The sequence below is a fragment of the Bos taurus genome, chromosome 25 (assembly GCF_002263795.3).
Source record: "Bos taurus isolate L1 Dominette 01449 registration number 42190680 breed Hereford chromosome 25, ARS-UCD2.0, whole genome shotgun sequence".
NCBI classification, from domain to species: Eukaryota; Metazoa; Chordata; class Mammalia; order Artiodactyla; family Bovidae; genus Bos; species Bos taurus.
This window is the reverse complement of record NC_037352.1, coordinates 28,179,608-28,198,723: the sequence shown is the minus strand read 5'-3', so window position 1 is coordinate 28,198,723 and position 19,116 is coordinate 28,179,608. Positions and strand designations below refer to the sequence as shown.

Below are 19,116 nucleotides of genomic sequence, written 5' to 3'. Positions count from 1 at the left end.
CGTGTCTGACTCTGCAACCCCATAGATGGCAGCCCATCAGGCTCCCCTGTCCCTGGGATTCTCCAGGCAAGAATACTGGAGTGGGTTGGTAAAACATTAAAATATCCTGAGGCAATATAGGATTAAAATAATCTATAAGAGTAGGGGGTCTGAAACTTTTTCTGTAAAGGGCCAGAGTAAATATTTTCAATTTACCAGGCCATAGAGTTTGTATTTAGCTCCGTTGCTATTGAGGAAAAGCAGCCATAGACAAGACGCAAGTGATGTCATAGGTTTTGTAGTAAATTATGTCATAAGACATAAACGGTGTGGTCAGATTTGGCTCAATGGTTGTAGTTTACCAACCCCAACACTTCGCCAGTGGACCATGTTTTGTCAGAACTCTCCATCATGACCCGTCCATCTTGGGTTGCCCTACACACCATGGCTCATAGTTTCACTGAGTTAGACAAGGCTGTGGTCCATGTGATCAGATTGGTTAGTTTTCTGTGATTGTGGTTTTCAGTCTGTCTGATCTCTGATGGAGAAGGATAAGAGGCTTATGGAAGCTTCCTGATGGGAGAGACTGACCAAGGGGGAAACTGGGTCTTGTTCTGATGGGCCATGCTCAGTAAATCTTTAATCCAATTTTCTGTTGATGGGTGGAGCTGTGTTCCCTCCCTGTTATTTACCTGGGGCCAAACTATGTTGGAGAAGATTCTTGAGAGTCCCTTGGACTGCAAGGAGATCCAACCAGTCCATTCTGAAGGAGATCAGCCCTGGGATTTCTTTGGAAGGAATGATGCTAAAGCTGAAACTCCAGTACTTTGGCCACCTCATGCGAAGAGTTGACTCATTGGAAAAGACTCTGATGCTGGGAGGGATTGGGGGCAGGAGGAGAAGGGGACGACAGAGGATGAGATGGCTGGATGGCATCACTGACTCGATGGACGTGAGTCTGGGTGAACTCCGGGAGTTGGTGATGGACAGGGAGGCCTGGCATGCTGCAATTCATGGGGTCGCAAAGAGTCGGACACGACTGAGCGACTGAACTGAACTGAACTGAACTGAAACTGTGGTGGAGGGCTTCCCTAGTGGTTCAGAGGTAAAGCATCTGCCTGCAATGTGGGAGACCAGGATTCAATCCCTGGGTCGGGAAGATCCCCTGGAGAAGGAAATGGTAACCCACTTCAGCACTCTTGCCTGGAAAATTCCATGGACTGAGGAGCCTAGTAGGCTACAGTCCCTGCGGTTACAAAGAGCTGGACATCACTGAGCGACTTCACTTCAACTTCAAACTATGGTGGAGGTGATGAAGATAATGGCGACCTCCTTCAAAAAATCCCATGCATGTACTGCTGCACTCAGTGCCCCCAGCCTGCAGCAGGCCACCACCGATCCACGCCTCCACCAGAGACTCCTAGACCAGTCTCTTGTGGGGTCACTGCTCCTTTCTCCTGGGTCCTGGTGTGCACAAGGTTCTGTTTGTGCCCTCCAAGAGTCTGTTTCCCCAGTTCTGTGTAAGTTCTGGCGGCTCTGTGGTGGGGTTAATGGCGACCTCCTCCAAGAGGGCTTATGCCATGCCCAAGTCTGCAGCACCCAGAGCCCCTGCCCCTGCGGCAGTCCACTGCTGACCTGCACCTCCACAGGAGACACTCAAACACAGTTCTGTCTCAGTCCCTGTGGGGTTTCTGGGTCCTGGTGCACAGAAGCTTTGTTTGAGCCCTCTGAGTGTCTCTGGCGGGAATGGGGTTTGATTCTAAACGGCAATTCACCCCTTCTACCATCTCGCTGGGGCTTTTCTGCCCTTGGATGTGGGGTATCTCCTCACAGCTGCTCCAGCACCATGCAGCCACCACTCCAGTGCCTACCATCTTAGGAGAAAGCAATCTAGAACTTTCCCAATGCAGGGGGGCCTAGGTTCAATCCCTGGTCAGGAAACTAAATCCTGCATGCCACAAACATTACGGAGTCTCAGTGACAAATGGAGTTGTGACCACGTCTGTTTCACAGGGGGTCTAGTAGGTTCACAGAAGCATATGTGGTTATTTCTCTAGCTCACAGTCAGGACGCCTGGTGGCTCACGGGGCACAGCCTGCAGCCATCCAGGACAAAATGTGGTCCACTGGAGAAGGGAATGGCAAACCACTTCAGTACTCTTGCCTTGAGAACCCCATGAACAGTATGAAAAGGCAAAAAGATACTACACTGAAAGATGAACTCCCTAGGTCAGTGAAGTGAAGTCAAGTCACTCAGTTGTGTCCAACTCTTTGTGACCCCATGGACTGTAACCTGCCAGGCTCCTCTGTCCATGGGATTTTCCAGGCAAGAATACTGGAGTGGGTAATATGCTACTGGAGATCAGTGGAGAAATAACTTCAGAAAGAATGAAGAGACAGAGCCAAAGCAAAAACAACACCCAGTTGTGGATGCGACTGGTGATAGAAGCCAAGTCCGATGCTGTAAAGAGCAATATTGCATAGGAACCTGGAATGTTAAGTCCATGAATCAAGGCAAATTAGAAGTGGTCAAACAGGAGATGGCAAGAGTGAACGTCGACATTCTAGGAATCAGCGAACTAAAATGGACTGGAATGGGTGAATTTAATTCAGATGACCATTATCTCTACTACTGTGGGCAAGAATCCCTCAGAAGAAATGGAGTAGCCATCATAGTCAACAAAAGAGTCCAAATTGCAATACTTGGATGCAGTCTCAAAAACGACAGAATGATCTCTGCTCATTTGAGATGAGAATGGCATTTGAATTTGAATGGCAAACCATTCAATATCACAGTAATCCAAGTCTACGCCCCGACCAGTAATGCTGAAGAAGCTGAAGTTGAAGGGTTCTATGAAGACCTACAAGACCTTCTAGAACTAACACCCCCAAAAGATGGCCTTTTCATTATAGGGGACTGGAATGCAAAAGTAAGAAGTCAAGAAACACCTGGAGTAACAGGCAAATTTGGCCTTGGAGTACACAGTGAAGCAGGGCAAAGGCTAATAGAGTTTTGCCAAGAGAACGCACCGGTCATAGCAAACACTGTCTTCCAACAACAAAAGAGAAGACTCTACACATGGACATCACCAGATGGCCAACACCGAAATCAGATTGATTATATTATTTGCAGCCAAAGATGTAGAAGCTCTATACAGTCAGCAAAAACAAGACTGGGAGCAGACCACGGCTCAGATCATGAACTCCTTATTGCCAAATTCAGACTTAAATTGAAGAAAGTAGGGAAAACCACTAGACCTTTCAGGTATGACCTGAATTGTCGGGAGCTGCCTTAGGCATTACTGACAAAATGGAGGCACAGCCCCCAGCCCCCTCTCCTCATTCCTCAGGCACGGATCCTGGGATGAAGGAGTTAGGCCTTGTAATTCTGACTTGTCTTTTCCTCTCCTAGGCTGAGTTGACTGAAAAGGAATATTAAGGTGCTTATTGTTCTTGAGAGGAGCATGAGAAGGCACAAAGCCTTCTGCAGCTGTGCTCAGAAAATAATTCATAAAGTTAATCATTGACATTTGTTCAAGGACTTTTACAAAAGAGTGTTCCAGGATGAGCACATTGTAGCTTGAGGCCATGAGAGGGATTGATATCTGAAGCCTATTTGTGAGAATGTTTATGGCAAAGGAGTTTACTGAATTTAGGGCTTAGAAATAATTAAAACAGTTAGAAGTTAAAGATTTAAGAAATGTTGTAAAACTAGAATATTTTACTATAGCTTATAGAAGTTAGGAATTTTTAGAGACACTATAGCTAGAAGCCTTTTTAAGAGACAGTGAGCTCAGGATGTTAGGGGCAAACAGGATTTAGGAAGATAAGTAGTAAACTGAGGAATGTAGCATGAGTTACAATGTAATCACAAGTTAACTACAGGACACATTAGAAGAGGTAGATAGTAGATGATAAGGCTGATTCTGAGATAATCACTGAAGCAGGAACTCTGAAGAGCAACAATGATTTATGGAGATAATAAATCTGGGAGAGGGGGAACTGAAAATGTCAAACCTCTGACCTAATGTTTTTGTAAAAGTATAAAAGAGAATCTTAAACTTGAAATAAATAGGCAGTCCAAGAAAAATGAGAGGCTGTCTCATTCACCGACACCGTTCACCTCTTCAGGTTGAATCCCTGGCTGCTGGAGTTGGACTCCGGCACTGAATCAAATTCCTTACGATTATACAGTGGAAGTGACAAACAGATTCAAGGGATTAGATTTGATAGATTGCCCGAAGAACTATGAATGGAGGCTCATAACATTGTACAGGAGACAGGAATCAAGACCATCCCCAAGAAAAAGAAATGCAAAAAGGCAAAATGGTTGTCTAAGGAGGCCTTACAAATAGCTGTGAAGAGAAGCGAAACGCAAAGGAGAAAAGGAAAGATATACCCATTTGAATGCAGAGTTCCAAAGAATAGCAAGGAGAGATAAGAAAGCCTTCCTCAGTGATCAGTGCAAAGAAAGAAAGGAAAACAATAGAATGGGAAAGACTAGAGATCTCTTCAAGAAAATTAGAGATACCAAGGAAACATTTCATGCAAAGATGGGCTCAATAAAGGACAGAAACGGTATGGACCTAACAGAAGCAGAAGATACTCAGAAGAGGTGGCAACAAAACACAAAGTATACAAAAAAGATCTTCACGACCCAGATAATCACAATGGTGTGATCACTCACCTACAGCCAGACATCCTGGAGTGCAGTCAAATGGGCCTTAGGAAGCATCACTACAAACAAAGCTAGTGGAGGTGATGGAACTCCAGTTGACCTATTTCAAATCCTAAAAGATGATGCTGTGAAAGTGTTGCACTCAATATGCCAGCAAATTTGGAAAATTCAGCAGTGGCCACAGGACTGGAAAAGGTCAGTTTTCATTCCAATCCCAAAGAAAGGCAATGCCAAAGAACGCTCAAACCATCGCACAATTGCACTCATCTCACACTCTGGTAATGTTCAAAATTCTCCAAGCCAGGCTTCAACAGTACATGAACCGTGAACTTCCAGATGTTCAAGCTGGATTTAGAAAAGGCAGAGGAACAAGAGATCAAATTGCCAACATGTGTTGGATCATCAAAAAAGCAAGAGAGTTCCAGAAAAACATCTACTTCTGCTATACTAACTGTGCCAAAGCCTTCTGCTGTGTGGATCACAATAAACTGTGGAAAATTCTTCAAGAGATAGGAATACCAGACCACCTCACCTGCCTCCTGAGAAATATGCAGGTCAGGAAGCAACAGTTAGGACTAGAGATGAAACAACAGACTGGTTCCAAATGGGAAAGGAGTACATCAAGGCTGTATATTGTCACCCTGCTTATTTATCTTATATGCAGAGTACATCATGAGAAACACTGTGTTGGATGAAGCACAAGCTAGAATCAAGACTGCTGGGAGAAATATCAATAACCTCAGATATGCAGATGACACCACTCTTGTGGCAGAAAGGGAAGAACTAAAGAGCCTCTTGAAAGTGAAAGAGGAGAGTGAAAAATTCAACATTCAGAAAACTGAGATCATGGCATCTGGACTTATCACTTCATGGCAAATAGATGGGGAAACAGAAACAGTGACAAACTTTATTTTGGGGGGCTCCAAAATCACTGCAGATGGTGAGTGCAGCCACAAAATTAAAAGATGCTTGCTCCTTGGAAGAAAAGTTAGGACCAACATATTAAAAAGCATATTAAAAAGCAGAGATATTACTTTGCCAACAAAGGTCCATCTAGTCAAAGCTATGGCTTTTCCAGTAGTTATGTATGGATGTGAGAGTTGGACTATAAAGAAAGCTGAGTACTGAAGAATTGATGCTTTTGAACTGTGGGGTTGGAGAAGGCTCTTGAGAGTCCCTTGGACTGCAAGGAGATCCAACCAGTCCATCCTAAAGAAAATCAGTCCTAAACATTCATTGGAAGGACTGATGCTGACGCTGAACTCCAGTACTTTGGCGACCTGGTGTGAAGAACTGACTCAATCTGAAAAGACCCTGATGCTGGGAAGGATTGAAGGCAGGAGGAAAAGGGGATGACAGAGGATGAGATGGTTGGATTGCATCACTGACAGAATGGACATGAGTTTGAGTAAACTCTGGGAGTTGGTGATGGACAGGGAAGCCTGGCGTGTTGCAGTCCATGGGGTCTTAGAGTCGGACACAAATGAGAGACTGAACTGAACTGAATCCCTACACAAGAGAAATAGATCTAAGTGCATTGTGATCTTTTGCTCCATCTAAATGCCTTAATAGTTAATACCCAGCTTCATGTCTTTTTAGAAATTTTTCTTCTTTTTTATAAACACTTGTGTCAAGGGCTGAGTTTCAATAGACTGCAACAAGGGAGCTGCTTGTTATGTACAGAAATACCAAAGCTTCATTTCTAATTCAAGTCTCAGCCACTCATTTGTGACGAACAACCAATAGCCAAGACTTGATTATTAATTTTACTGATTTTTCATCAAAAGGAATGGCTAAATAAAGAGACATCAGAAAATAAGTGAATGGAAAGTTCCTGTTAAATCTAACTAGATGGCTTGTCTTGGGTAAGTCACAGTACTACTCTAGACCCCAGATTTTCTAAGATTAGGGCATTCAATCTCTTGATTTATTTCTTTTATAAAGCTCTCATTGTTTTTCACTTCTTTACTGAAAGTAATTCATGATGATTGTAGCATTTAGAAAACAGGGTTAAGCAGAAAGACAATAAAAATACCCACAACCCCACCACAAAGAGATGAGACTGTTAATGTCTTGGCACATGTCCTTTCTGTTGTCTTTCAATTTAGTGACTCCATTTAGTTTTCTATCCATCCTTTAAATAACAGAAGTGGGAGCAACCAAACAGCTTTGTGATTTCAAATTTTCACTTAATGTAATGTGAACATTTTTCCTTGTTATGAACATTTTCTACAGTATCATATTAGCTGAATATTGTTATGTGGATGTACCATAAATCATTTAACTAAACCTGCCTTTCATTAGTTTTCTTTTCCAGTTTTTTGTTTCTCTAAACTTCATTGCAGTGGACATCTTTGTGGGGAAACTTTTACACACATCTGTATTTCCGTATTTACTTTTCTGTACATTCAGCAGTTATTCCATGTTTGACCAACAGAGGGCATTTAGAGCTTCCATCTCAGAGAAAGGCCATAAAGCCATTTCTACCAGACATAACAAAATAGTGGTTTTCTTTGGAAGGAATGATGCTAAAGCTGAAACTCCAGTACTTTGGCCACCTCACGCGAAGAGTTGACTCATTGGAAAAGACTCTGATGCTGGGAGGGATTGGGGGCAAGAGGAGAAGGGGACGACAGAGGATGAGATGGCTGGATGGCATCACTGACTCGATGGACGTTGAGTCTGGGTGAACTCCGGGAGTTGGTGATGGACAGGGAGGCCTGGCGTGCTGCGATTCATGGGGTCGCAAAGAGTCGGACATGACTGAGCGACTGATCTGATCTGATCTGATTGTGAAAAATATAATTTTGGATGTCCAGTAATAATCAGCAAATTCCAAAGGGAGAATCAGTCATTTATTTTTATATATAACCAGAATTCCTCCCTGCAAAAACAAACAAACAAACAAAAAACCCTCAAATAGTGTGCTTTATTAAGACTTAAATCCAAAATGAATACAAATTATCTTTTTTGCCCAATTCAGAAAAGGAGAGCTCAGCTTTATGCAAAGACCTAAATTCCCCACAGAAGATAGTGATAAACAAGCAGGGAAGGGAGCTCAATGCCCAAAATATAGGTCTTGCCAGAGAAAAGCCCAGACAGCCCCAGGATCTGGAGGTCCCTAGGAAGACAAATTTGGGGGCAACATTGGAGTCCTGCCTAGACTATTACTTATCCATCACCTACCAGTCAGGTTGTGGTAGGTAATACTATAGGTTTTGTTAGCTAGAGCCCATTGTTTTATGTACATTCTTCTTGATTTTCACCAAGATCATAAAATTTACAAGGCAGCACTTCTTGGCACAATAATTATACCCAGCAAATGACTAAGTACAAGGGGGGTATTTAAATAGTTGTCACTCAGTGCTAATGACAAGTTTCTATTCTAGTAAAAAGATGATTATTGAGAGGCAGAGTGGTGGGTAAGGGTGTTGGCTCTAGAGCCAGGTTGCCTGTACTTGCATCCTGATTCCATCACTTACTAGCTGATCTGGAAAGCTAGTACTGCCTCCTGACCCAGTGTCTGTGAAAATGCTGCTGCTGCGGCTAAGTTGCTTCAGTCGTGTCCGACTCTGTGCAACCCCATAGACGGCAGCCCACAAGGCTCCCCCGTCCCTGGGATTCTCCAGGCAAGAACACTGGAGTGGGTTGCCATTTCTTTCTCCAATGCATGAAAGTAAAAAGTGAAAGTGAAGTTGCTCAGTCGTGTCCGACTCTTCGCGACCCCATGGACTGCAGCCTACCAGGCTCCTCCGTCCATGGGATTTTCCAGGCAAGAGTACTGGAGTGGGGTGCCATTGCCTTCTCCACTGTGAAAATGCAGGTAGAAATAATACCTACCTCTGGTGTGATTTTGAGAATTAAATGAGTTTAGACACACGCATTCAGGCACAGGGCTTGGACCATGAGAAGTTCTCGATAAATGTTTCTAGAGTGATTATGAGCCTTAGTGATTACTAAGATTTTTTTCCTCTCATTTTGAAATTCTATGACTCGTCATGGATGCTGCTCTCTCCAAGCTCCTCAGACACTGAGGACCCTGGCCTCTCCCTGGCTCCACAGGTTCACCTGATGGCTGCAGCCACGGCTTTGCTGGCCCCAAGCAGCTCTCTGATCTTCACAGGTGACAGACACATCTTCCCCTGGTCCCTCACCCGGTTACCTCTTTTTAAATTTTACTCCACATGTCTTTCATTTGTTCAACAGGAGTTCCATTTAATTCCATCGAATCATAACATTTCACAAACAGTCATCTTCATAGGGGTGCTCTAAGATGTCCCATGGAACAGAAATGCTTTCCTTTACAGGGCTCAAAAGAAATGTGCTCAGATGGGAAAATCAGGCTTTGTGAAGGAAGGAATGTCAATGGGGATGCAGACACCATAGCATCTGCTTCTCTGGGCCACTTGTGCAGTGGTTCTTCTTTCCTGAGCCAGCCGTTTTGTGCAATTGTTCCTTTTCCTATTCCAATACAATCCCAATCATGAAGGTGGAGTCTCCAGAGCTGGGCAGCCATAGGGAATAAAAATCTTTATGTTTACCTGCTGCTGCTGCTGCTAAGTCACTTCAGTTGTGTCCAACTCTGTGTAACCCCATAGACGGCTCCAGGCAAGAACACTGGAGTGGGGTTGCCATTTCCTTCTCCAATGCATGAAAGTGAAAAGTGAAAGTGAAGTCACTCAGTCATGTCCGACTCTTCGAGACCCCATGGACTGCAGCCCACCAGGCTCCTCCGTCCATGGGATTTTCCAGGCAAGAGTACTGGAATGGGGTGCCATCGCCTTCTCCATATGTTCACCTAGGGCTGAGTATTGGAGTCAGGCTGGGCTATAGTTTACAAATGTCCTTGCCTCCCATTCTAATAGGCTCTGGAAGGGTGTGTGACCTCCTCCCTACAATGCTGGTAACATAAGACTAATACAGGAAATAAGGAAAAAACAAAAACACGAATTACATTATGCTAAAGCTGATTTTATTGCTTTCTGGAGGCTGGAGCAGTAACTAGAGCAGTAACAAGCAATGGGACTTAAGACAGCTGAGCCCATAACAGAGCTGGGATTTCCCAGGGAGACAGGAGAGGGATTGGGTTTCTGGGCATCTGAGAGCAGCAGAAAATAGTGTAAGGGCCCAGGGAGGAAGTGTACTGTTCACAAGGGGTGCCAAGGCCACACTGTGGAGGCAGAACAGTTCAGATGTCATGTGTGAGGCATTAGAGAATCAAAGGTTTTTGAACAAAAGAGTGACTTAAGACACAGTGCTGAACAAAGGACTGCTCTGGCAGCAGGATTCATTTTCAGTTGAAGGGGACAGGGCTAGGGGAGTGGAGCAGAAAGAAGGATTGTAGGGTCAGGCTTGAAACCATGTCCGTGGCACTAGCTGAGGGGCCTCGCGTAAATGACTTGACTAGGCCAGCCTCTGTTTCTTCATCTGAAACTGATATGTTAGAGGCTTCTGGGAAGATTAATCATTTACCAAATATTTTACTAGGTTCTTACAATGTGCCAGACATTTTGCTAGGTGTCAGGGGTACAAAAATGGACACAAAAAGACACATCTCTGCCTTCTAGGATCTTACCATCTAATGTAAGAGACAATTTAAGAAGTCAAGAAACATTAAAAACTGCAAATTAAAAACACTGCAAAGTGTGATAAGATTATATTGTGAATGAGGTTGGCAGAAAGGGCATCAGGGGAAGTCTCTCTGAAATTAGACTTTATGGACACCAGACAATTGAGAAGGAAACAAAAGAACAGGATTCTGAGACAAAAGGATGGTAGTGGGTCTCTCTGAAATAAATTACAGCAAAAACTCCACTCAGAATATCTGAAATACAGCAACTGAAGAAACTTTGGTTTCTTAGATCATCATCTGATATGTCTTATTGCTTCTCTAAAATCACGGCAATGAAAACATGTAAACTAGCAGACTGCTTCACATTTAAAGCTTTTATTTTGAAAAATAAAATACAAAAGTCATCAAGTTGTAAATGTATGTGGTAATTCAACTTCTCAGAAACAATACAATGAATTATTTAAATAATTAAGACATTTAACATTATCCACACATCAAACATTTCAACAGGTACGAGTGTTCTACAAAACATTAGAACATGTACAGACAACCTAGTCCAAGATGAAACTGCCCAATTTTGCTTACAGGATCCCATTTTTAAACCTTCCCCTTGAAAACAAAGTTTGGACTCTGGTAAGAAAAGATGAGGGCCAGAGCAGTTTTAACAGAAAGCACACATCCCAGCTGGGTTCCTTCTCCGCAGGGCTGTGCATGTAATTAGGATCGAGAGCGCTGTACATGGGAAGCAGGTCACTCAGGAGGGTCCTAACGTGTGCTGACATCCCACCCTCTCGGGGGAAGGAGACCAGCAAATAAGCAGGAGATGTAGGCATGCTACATACACTCCACTCATTTCAGCAGGGGACAGCCAGTCCTAGAAACTTCTCTGTGGCCAAAAAGGCAGCAGTCTTCCCTAGGGCAGACAAACAGAATGCATTAGAGGTGTGTACTCTAATCTCACTTTGTTCTTCCCTGCACGACACCACTTCCTTTCCAGCTGTGAGCCCAGCACAGCAGGGGAGACAAGCAGGGGGATGGACCACTGAGAACAGCTGCTTCAGAAGGACTACTGGAGAGGCACACTCTCCCTCAGTTTGGGATGCTTTTAGCTGCCTGCCAGGAGCTTTGATATGCAAAACAAAAGGATGGAAGCCAAAGCAAGGGCTGTTCCTGCCCACTTCCAAATGACTGAAACTGTCGTCTGCAACTGAAGCAACTCTGGGGGCATTTGACAGGGATGTCAAATGTCCAGGGGTTGAATGCTGACTGTTTAATATCAAAAGGTGGATACTGAGGTTCTTTAAAGCAAACTTTAGGAGATACACTGACTGCTGTTCATACACCAAAGGGATCCCAAAGACAAGATGAAAGACTATGATTTGTCTTGAGATACCTTGGTGTCTTCCTAGCTTCTCCTGAGTTCTTCTCTCATTGCATGAGGGCCACTACAGGCCTCGACAAGCAAACAGGATGTATTGCTGCTGTAGTGGTAACTCAAAGCTGGAGTCATCTGACCTGTAAAACAGCTGGTAGATAATGCATCCCTGTATGAATGTTTCCAGGAAGGAATTCATCTATACTTTTTTTTTTGGCTGCACTGCGTCTTAGTTGTCGCACGTGGGATCTTTAGTTGTAGCATTTGAACTTTCGAACTCAGTGGCGGCATGTGGGATCTAGTTCCCTGACCAGGGATTGAACCTGGGCCCCCTGTGTTGGGAGCATGGAGTCTTAGCCACTGGACCACCAGAGAAGTCTCTCATCTATACTTTTGAAAATATTTTGAATAAACAAAATTACACAAGGCCTGATAAATGCTGCTATACCTGTATGCCCACTGAGTATGAATAGTATAAATTCATTATCATTGGTAATTTTGACATGGTATAGCAGTATTCACTTTTTTCTATCTGTAATCTATTAATACACAGCACGTCATAAAAGTTTCTTATTCAGACTGAATTTTCAATCTCAGTTTTCTCATCAGTAGAACAGAAAAAATACCACCTACTTGCCAGACTTGAATGAAATCATTCATATATATGTGTGTGCATATATATATATGAATAATTCATAGATCTTAAAGATATCATTCATCATATATTATTTATATACTATATATATGTGATGCTTGGTATTTCATGCCTGGTATGGAGTACACAGTCAATACATGGCTATTATATAAAGTAAAAACAGAACAGCAAACAAAACTATGACAAAAATTAGATTTTAATGAAAGCTTTTCAAGTTCCAAATGGTTGTAATGGTCCCCAACCTTTTTGGCACCAGGGACCTCAACAAGCAAATAAGGGACTGGTTTCATGGAAGATAATTTATCAATGGACCAGGGATGGGGGATGGTTTGGAGATGATTCAAGCACATTACATTTACTGTGCACTCCATTTCTATTATTATTGCATCAGCCCCATCGCAGATCATCAGGCATTAGATCCCAGAGGCTGGGGACCCCTGGTCTACAACATAACCACATTATTCAGACCAAAATGGAATCTTAAAATCTGGAGAGTGGTGTGAGGTCTGAACAGCCATGTCAGGGGGTCTAGGTTCAGAACCAGCTTTGCCACTGGAATCCAAGACATGTACCTGATGATCACTCGGATAGAAAGGAGGCCAAGAAGGCCTGCCCCACACTGTAGCCCTTAACTACAAGACAACATGGCTTATAAACATATAACACCATAATGCATTAACATCAGCAAGGGCAGACTTGAAAAACCAACCAAGCAACTCCCAAAAGTATTAGTGCAAAAATGTTGGCACATGCCGCACACAGAGGAAGCAACATGGGTGGCGAAAGAATCCCTGGCTGGACGTCAGAAGACGGTGCTCATTACCACTGGGTTCTTCCGACCTGTGATGTGACCTTGACCGATAATCTGGTCTCTCTAGGATCAGTTTCCTTATCAGAAAACAGGTGGTTGAGGGTGTTTCTTCAGCTAAAATATTTTACCATTTAACACCCCTCCTCATACTGAAAATAACAACTAACACTGAGTGCTCGCCGTGTGTCAGGCTTCTGGCAGACATTACTATGGTTCATTCTACCAATCTCTTATTTACATTGTCCTCACTTTACAAATGAAGAAACTAAGACACACAGAAGTTAAGTAGTCTGCTCAGTGCCAAACACAGTCAAGATTCCAATCCAGGTGAACGGACTTCAGAGCTGTGCTCCCCACCCCACTGCGCTGCCTCCTACGAGAATGAAACCCAAAGGTCCAGGCCAGCAGTGTCCCCAACCTCACCTCATGTATGTAAGAGGTTTCTGGCTCTGCTACTCCACCTGCTCAGACTGTGGAAGGAAGCAAAAGATGTTTTAAAGTCGGTCAGCATGAGAAATGACTGCTCTTGTTGAAATATCAGATGTAGCTTGCAGGCTCTGATTAGACTTCTTAATGAATTCTGTCTGCTACTGCTGACAGTAAAGAAGACTGGCTTTTGTCTCTGGTTCTTAGTAGGGAGACTAAACCCTGGGAATTTTCCAGGTAACATGAATGTCTTTGTTATTTATGAGCCCCTTAGATTATACCTGAGTGTCTGCTAAGAGATAAGATGACTCAGTATGAGGGCTGATCACAAGGAAGACCAACCTGTGATTTGAGGGCTGGGGCCCTGACCCAGCCCAGCTTCTGGGTAGGGGACTTTGGGGATTGAGTTCAATTCTACGACAGTGAGTCAATCATGCCTATGTAATTAGACTTCAACAAAAACTCTGGATGCTGAAGTTCAGTGGAGCACCCTGGTTGGTGAACACATGGATGTGCTGTGAGGGAGACGTACCCGCCCACCTCGGAGAAGGGCACAGAAGCTCTGAGCCTGAGACTTTCCCAGACCTTGTCTTATGTGTTTCTTCATTTGGTTGGTCTTGACTTGTTTCCTTTATAGTAAAACTATAATCTTTTTTGTTGTTGTTTTTCCACACTGCAAGGCTTGTGTAATCTTAGTTCCCAGACCAGGGATCGAACCTGGGTCCCTGGCAGTGGAATCGTTGAGTCCTAACCACTGGAATGCCAGGGAATTTCCAAAACTGTAACCTTAAGTACAGTGCTTTCTTGAGTTCTATGAGAATTCTAACTAAAGATCAAATGTGAGGGTTCTGTGGACTTCAGTTTTCTCTTTATTAGGAGTTAAATCAAAGCCTTTTATAGGCTCTAAGTACCTATGTGATGCATTAAATGAAACTAACCTGAACAGGGGGCTTGAAGTGCCCATATTAAGCCTTTTACTCTATTTTTTGTTATCTTTTCCTTATTTATTACAGAAATTCTCTATACTGATGAATCCTTTGTTTCAAAATATTCTTCTACTTAAGGTGTACTTTTTTATATGATGCTTTCTAATAAGTAAACATTCTCAATTTTAATGTAGTCCAACTTATCCATTTTAAAATTAATGATTAGTAGTTTTTATAATGTTTAAGAAATCTTTCCCTCTTAAGGTCATAAAGATATTCTCTATTGCCTCCTAAACACTTTATTATTTTGCCTTTCACATTGAGTTCTATAATCAACCTGGAAAGGATTTTTATGTATGCTGTGAATCAGGGCTGTCCCATTAATTTCAGTCTCAAAGTCCCTTTCTTGACTCCTTCAGATTTATTACACAAAACAGCCTTTGGATTGGACATTTCTTTAAGAGTGCCTCTTGGATTATTCTCTGGCTCCAGCTGCCATAGCCTGTAAGTGACCACTTGTTCATGAATTCATCCAGGTTTCTGGTGCACCTTGCCCAGCCAAGGCTCAGGGCCCCTGTGCCCCCTTGTTGCAAAAGTTGACCAAAGTCTTTGGATAGACCAGGAGTCCCCTTGAGAAGATCTCTTTTCCCTCTGACTCTTGAGGACACATTCCAATTTCTCACACATAAAAGTAATTCAGTAGACAGTTGTTGAATAAATTAAATGAATGGATGGATGGATTAAAATTAAATATTTGTTAATAACCATATACCATCAGAGAAGGCAATGGCACCCCACTCCAGTATTCCTGCCTGGAAAATCCATGGACAGAGGAGCCTGGTAGGCTGCAGTCCATGGGGTCGCTAAGAGTCGTACATAACTGAGCGACTTCAGTTTCAGTTTTCACTTTCATGCATTGGAGAAGGAAATGGCAACCCACTCCAGTATTCTTGCCTGGAGAAACCCAGGGACGGGGCAGCCTGGTGGGCTGCTGTCTATGGGGTCACACAGAGTCGGACATAACTGAAGCAACTTAGCATAGCATATACCATGAAAGTAGTTTAAAATACTCAAGTAATATGTATCAATTATTAATGGCTGTTTTAAGACAAGGATCTGAGAAGACAGAGTTTTCAACCTTGGTTGAGATACAGCTACTCTTAGAGAAAAGCCTGTTTACTCTAGTCTTGCTTCAGGCAATACGACTTCATACAGTCTGTGAGGTTCCCCTCAACAACCCAGATCTGGAACACTTTTAGCGACTGAATTCAGTGCTGGGTCCTCATTTCCTATTAACAAGCTAATTGCTGTAAGTAGCAACCTGGAAGCAACATGCATTATCACCATGCTGGACAGGGACGTTTTCTCTCGGCTCAGGCAATAGTCACTGACTTCTTCCTATGACTACACAGGAATGGCAGGAGATACGCTCTCGCAGGACACTCTGGGCTACTCTACATCTGTTGGCCATAACATCACCTATTCCTCTTCAACTCAAGAAACAATATTGGAATCCAAGAGAGTGATAGTGTAACATGACAAGGAGATCTCTGGATCTGCTTTAATTTTTTTAAAAAGTAAAAGTTATAAGCTTCAAACTCACATCACCCACTCCCAGCTTGGTGAACTTGGTAGCTGAAGGCCAATGGCAGTGTGTAACATGTATTCATAAGTCTTCCAGGCTCCAAATGAGGAAAACTAAAAGGCAATGATGTACATGTAATACGAACAAAGGGTGGCTGTACATTATTATTTCAAGTAAGGTGTCAGAAGCCTGGAGCAGACTCACCAAGGCAGGTTCCTTATTTGTGGGATGCTGTGTGGTTTGTGAGTGACCTCAAGCAATCAGATTTTAGTTATCAATAAATTATTTCCCTAGCTTTAGAAGACACTGAGCCCTCTGAAATTGAGATTATGTTAAGTGATTGTCAACAATTACCAGGAGCCAGTCTTTCTACCCCCAGCATATATCATTATCTCATTGAGAGGATGACTTCAATGCAAGAGCCCATTTATTATTACACCAAGAGGAGGAAGCAGATACAGTACCTGAGGTTTTTCTTTAAGAAATTCAGGAAGCTGAAATTCTCCTTTATAGACCTAGAAAAAAAATAAAAGCCAAGTATAAGTTTAAGGAAATATTCACTGTCATCATCGCTTTGGGAAGCTTGCATTGCCTGATGGTGGGTGGGTTCACTGCTTCATTCTTGGTGAGTTTTGGAATAGGAAGGAAGTCTGTCAGTTCAAGAGCAGCCAGAGTTGAGGACTGAGTGAAATTTCTATTCACTCTGACCCCACCTGCTCTACTCTTCCCTAGGTGCTCCCAAATATGGGCTGCCTGGGAGAAGGCTTAGAGTCTCTGAAGAAGAAAGAAAAGAATCCTAATATTCCAAGTTCCAATTATTTTATTAATAGCTGAGAAAGTAAGCCCTTGGCCATTTCTCTCCAGCATCCAACAAAGAATTCACATAATTTAGGAACAGGTTCCTCTTGATTTCCTTCTGAAATCTCCAGCTTTACTTTTCTTAATGTACCCAATATTCTCATAGTAATTTGAATACTAGGTGGTTCTTAAAATGATATATACTTTTAACCTCATGAAATCTTATAATTAAAAACTTGCACTTTTCAATATGTAAAGTTATGTTTCTAAAAGCAGCAATAATTAGGGAATAGTTTTTAAAAAGATGTGTAGGATCTTTACATAGGAAACCATAAAATATTATTGACAGAAATCAAAGACCAGATAGGCACATCACTTTCAGGGATTGTAACATTCAATATAATAAAGCTGTCCATTCTCCTCACAGGATTTCCAATAAAAACTCTAGCATGCTTTTTGGGGGAAGAAGGAGGGGTAATTTCAAGCTGATTATAAAAGTTTTGTGGAAATGCATAGGGTCAAAAATTATCAAGGTAATCTTAAAAAGAACAAGGTGGAAGGACTTATTCTAAAATATATTAAGACATTATTGAAAGTGAAGTTGCTCAGTCGTGTCCGACTCTTTGTGACCCCATGGACTGTAGCCTACCAGGTTCCACCATCCATGGGATTTTACAGGCAAGAATACTGGACTGGGTTGCCATTTCCTTCTCCAGATCTTCCCAACCAAGGGATTGAACCCAGTTCTCCTGCACTGTAGGCAGACACTTTACTGTCTGAGCCACCAGGGAAGTTAAGACATTATTTTCAGCTATAATTAAGTTACATTAAACATACAAAAGAAGCAGGGAAAGTAGAAAAAGTAGAAGCAGTAAAAGTTTTTCTTTTCTTGGGCTCCAAAATTACTGAGGATGGTGACTGCAGCCATGAAATTAGAAGACATTTGCTTCTTGGAAGGAAAGCTATGACAAACCAGACAGCGTATTAAAAAGCAAAGACACAGTCAAAGCTATGGTTTTTCTAGTAGTCATGTAGGGATGTGAGAGTTGTACCATAAAAAGGTTGAGTGCTAAAGAATTGATGTTTTTGAATTGTGGTACTAGAGAAGACTCTTGAGAGTCCCTTGGACTGCAAGGAGATCAAACCAGTCAATCCTAAAGGAAATCAGCTCTGAATCAGTGGAAGGACTAATGGTGAAACTGAAGCTCCAATACACTGGCCACCTGATGCAAAGAGTTGACTCACTGGAAAAGACCCTGATGCTGGGAAAGACTGAAGGCAAAAGAAGAGGGAGGCAGAGGATGAGATGGTTAGATAGCATCACCAACTCAACAGACATGAACTTGAGCAAACTCCAGGAGAGAGTGGAGGACAGGGAAGCCTGGTGTGCTGCAGTCCATGGGGTTGCAAAGAGTTAGACACAACTTGGCAACTGAACAACAACAAAACATACAAAAAACACATACATACAAAAAATATACCTATAATCAAGACAGTAAGGTTTTGGCACAAAGACAGACACATATATTAATGAAACAGAATGAAGAATCCAGAAACAGACCCTCATTTACAGATAAATGGTTTATGACAAAGGTGGCCCTGCAGAGCAGTGCAGTTAGAATGAACAAATAAATGTGTTTATGTATATAATGATATACTATCCTGAAGTTTTAGAAATGAACTAATACTATACCAACAACCTAGATGAATCCCAATACATAATGATGAGAAAAGAGCCAGATCTCCAAAAAATAATATAACATGTGTCTCCATTAAAGTTTTTTAATATTTATTTATTTGGCTGCACTGAGTCTTAGTTGTGTCATGCGGGATCTTTCAGTTGTGGGGCATGGATTCTCTAGTTGTGGCATGCAGGCTTAGTTGCTCTAAGGCATGTGGGATCTTAGTTCCCCAACCAGGGATCAAACTCGTGTCCCCTACATTGCAAGGCAGATTCTCAACCACTGGACCACCAGGCAAGTTCCTCAATTTAAAACCTTTAAAGCTCAAAACCAGGCAAAGCAACTCTGATGTTAGAAATAAGGATAGTGTTTACTGTGGGGAAGAGTGGGGTGGCAGAGCTTGGGAAGAAGGATGAGAGAAGCTTGTAGGGTGCTGATGATTTTCTGTCTTGATATGGGTAGTGATTATAAACATGTGTGCATTTTGTGAATATTTACTGAGCTGTGGTTTGTATACTTTTCTGTATATATACTATACTTCAAAAAAAAAAAAAACTGAACAAATTAAGCCAGTAGCTTAAGAATTTACTAGGCTTGCTCTTTCACACACACACAATTTATTTAAGTACA

The 19,116-nt window shown here is 42.4% G+C and overlaps 1 protein-coding gene across 2 annotated transcripts in view; it reads right to left on the bottom strand.

The window, feature by feature from the left end:
• Positions 1-10,587: 10,587 nt before the first annotated feature.
• The window catches only part of TPST1 (tyrosylprotein sulfotransferase 1), a 116,485-nt gene continuing 107,956 nt past the window's right edge, over positions 10,588-19,116 (bottom strand). For both annotated transcript variants that reach the window (XM_005224894.4, NM_001077912.1), the window contains exons 4-6: positions 16,471-16,521; positions 13,493-13,539; positions 10,588-11,141 (exon numbers count right to left, since the gene is read on the bottom strand). In XM_005224894.4, coding sequence (XP_005224951.1) covers positions 13,522-13,539; positions 16,471-16,521 — 69 coding nt within the window. In that variant the 3' untranslated portion in view covers positions 10,588-11,141; positions 13,493-13,521. The remainder of the gene's footprint in view (positions 11,142-13,492; positions 13,540-16,470; positions 16,522-19,116) is intronic.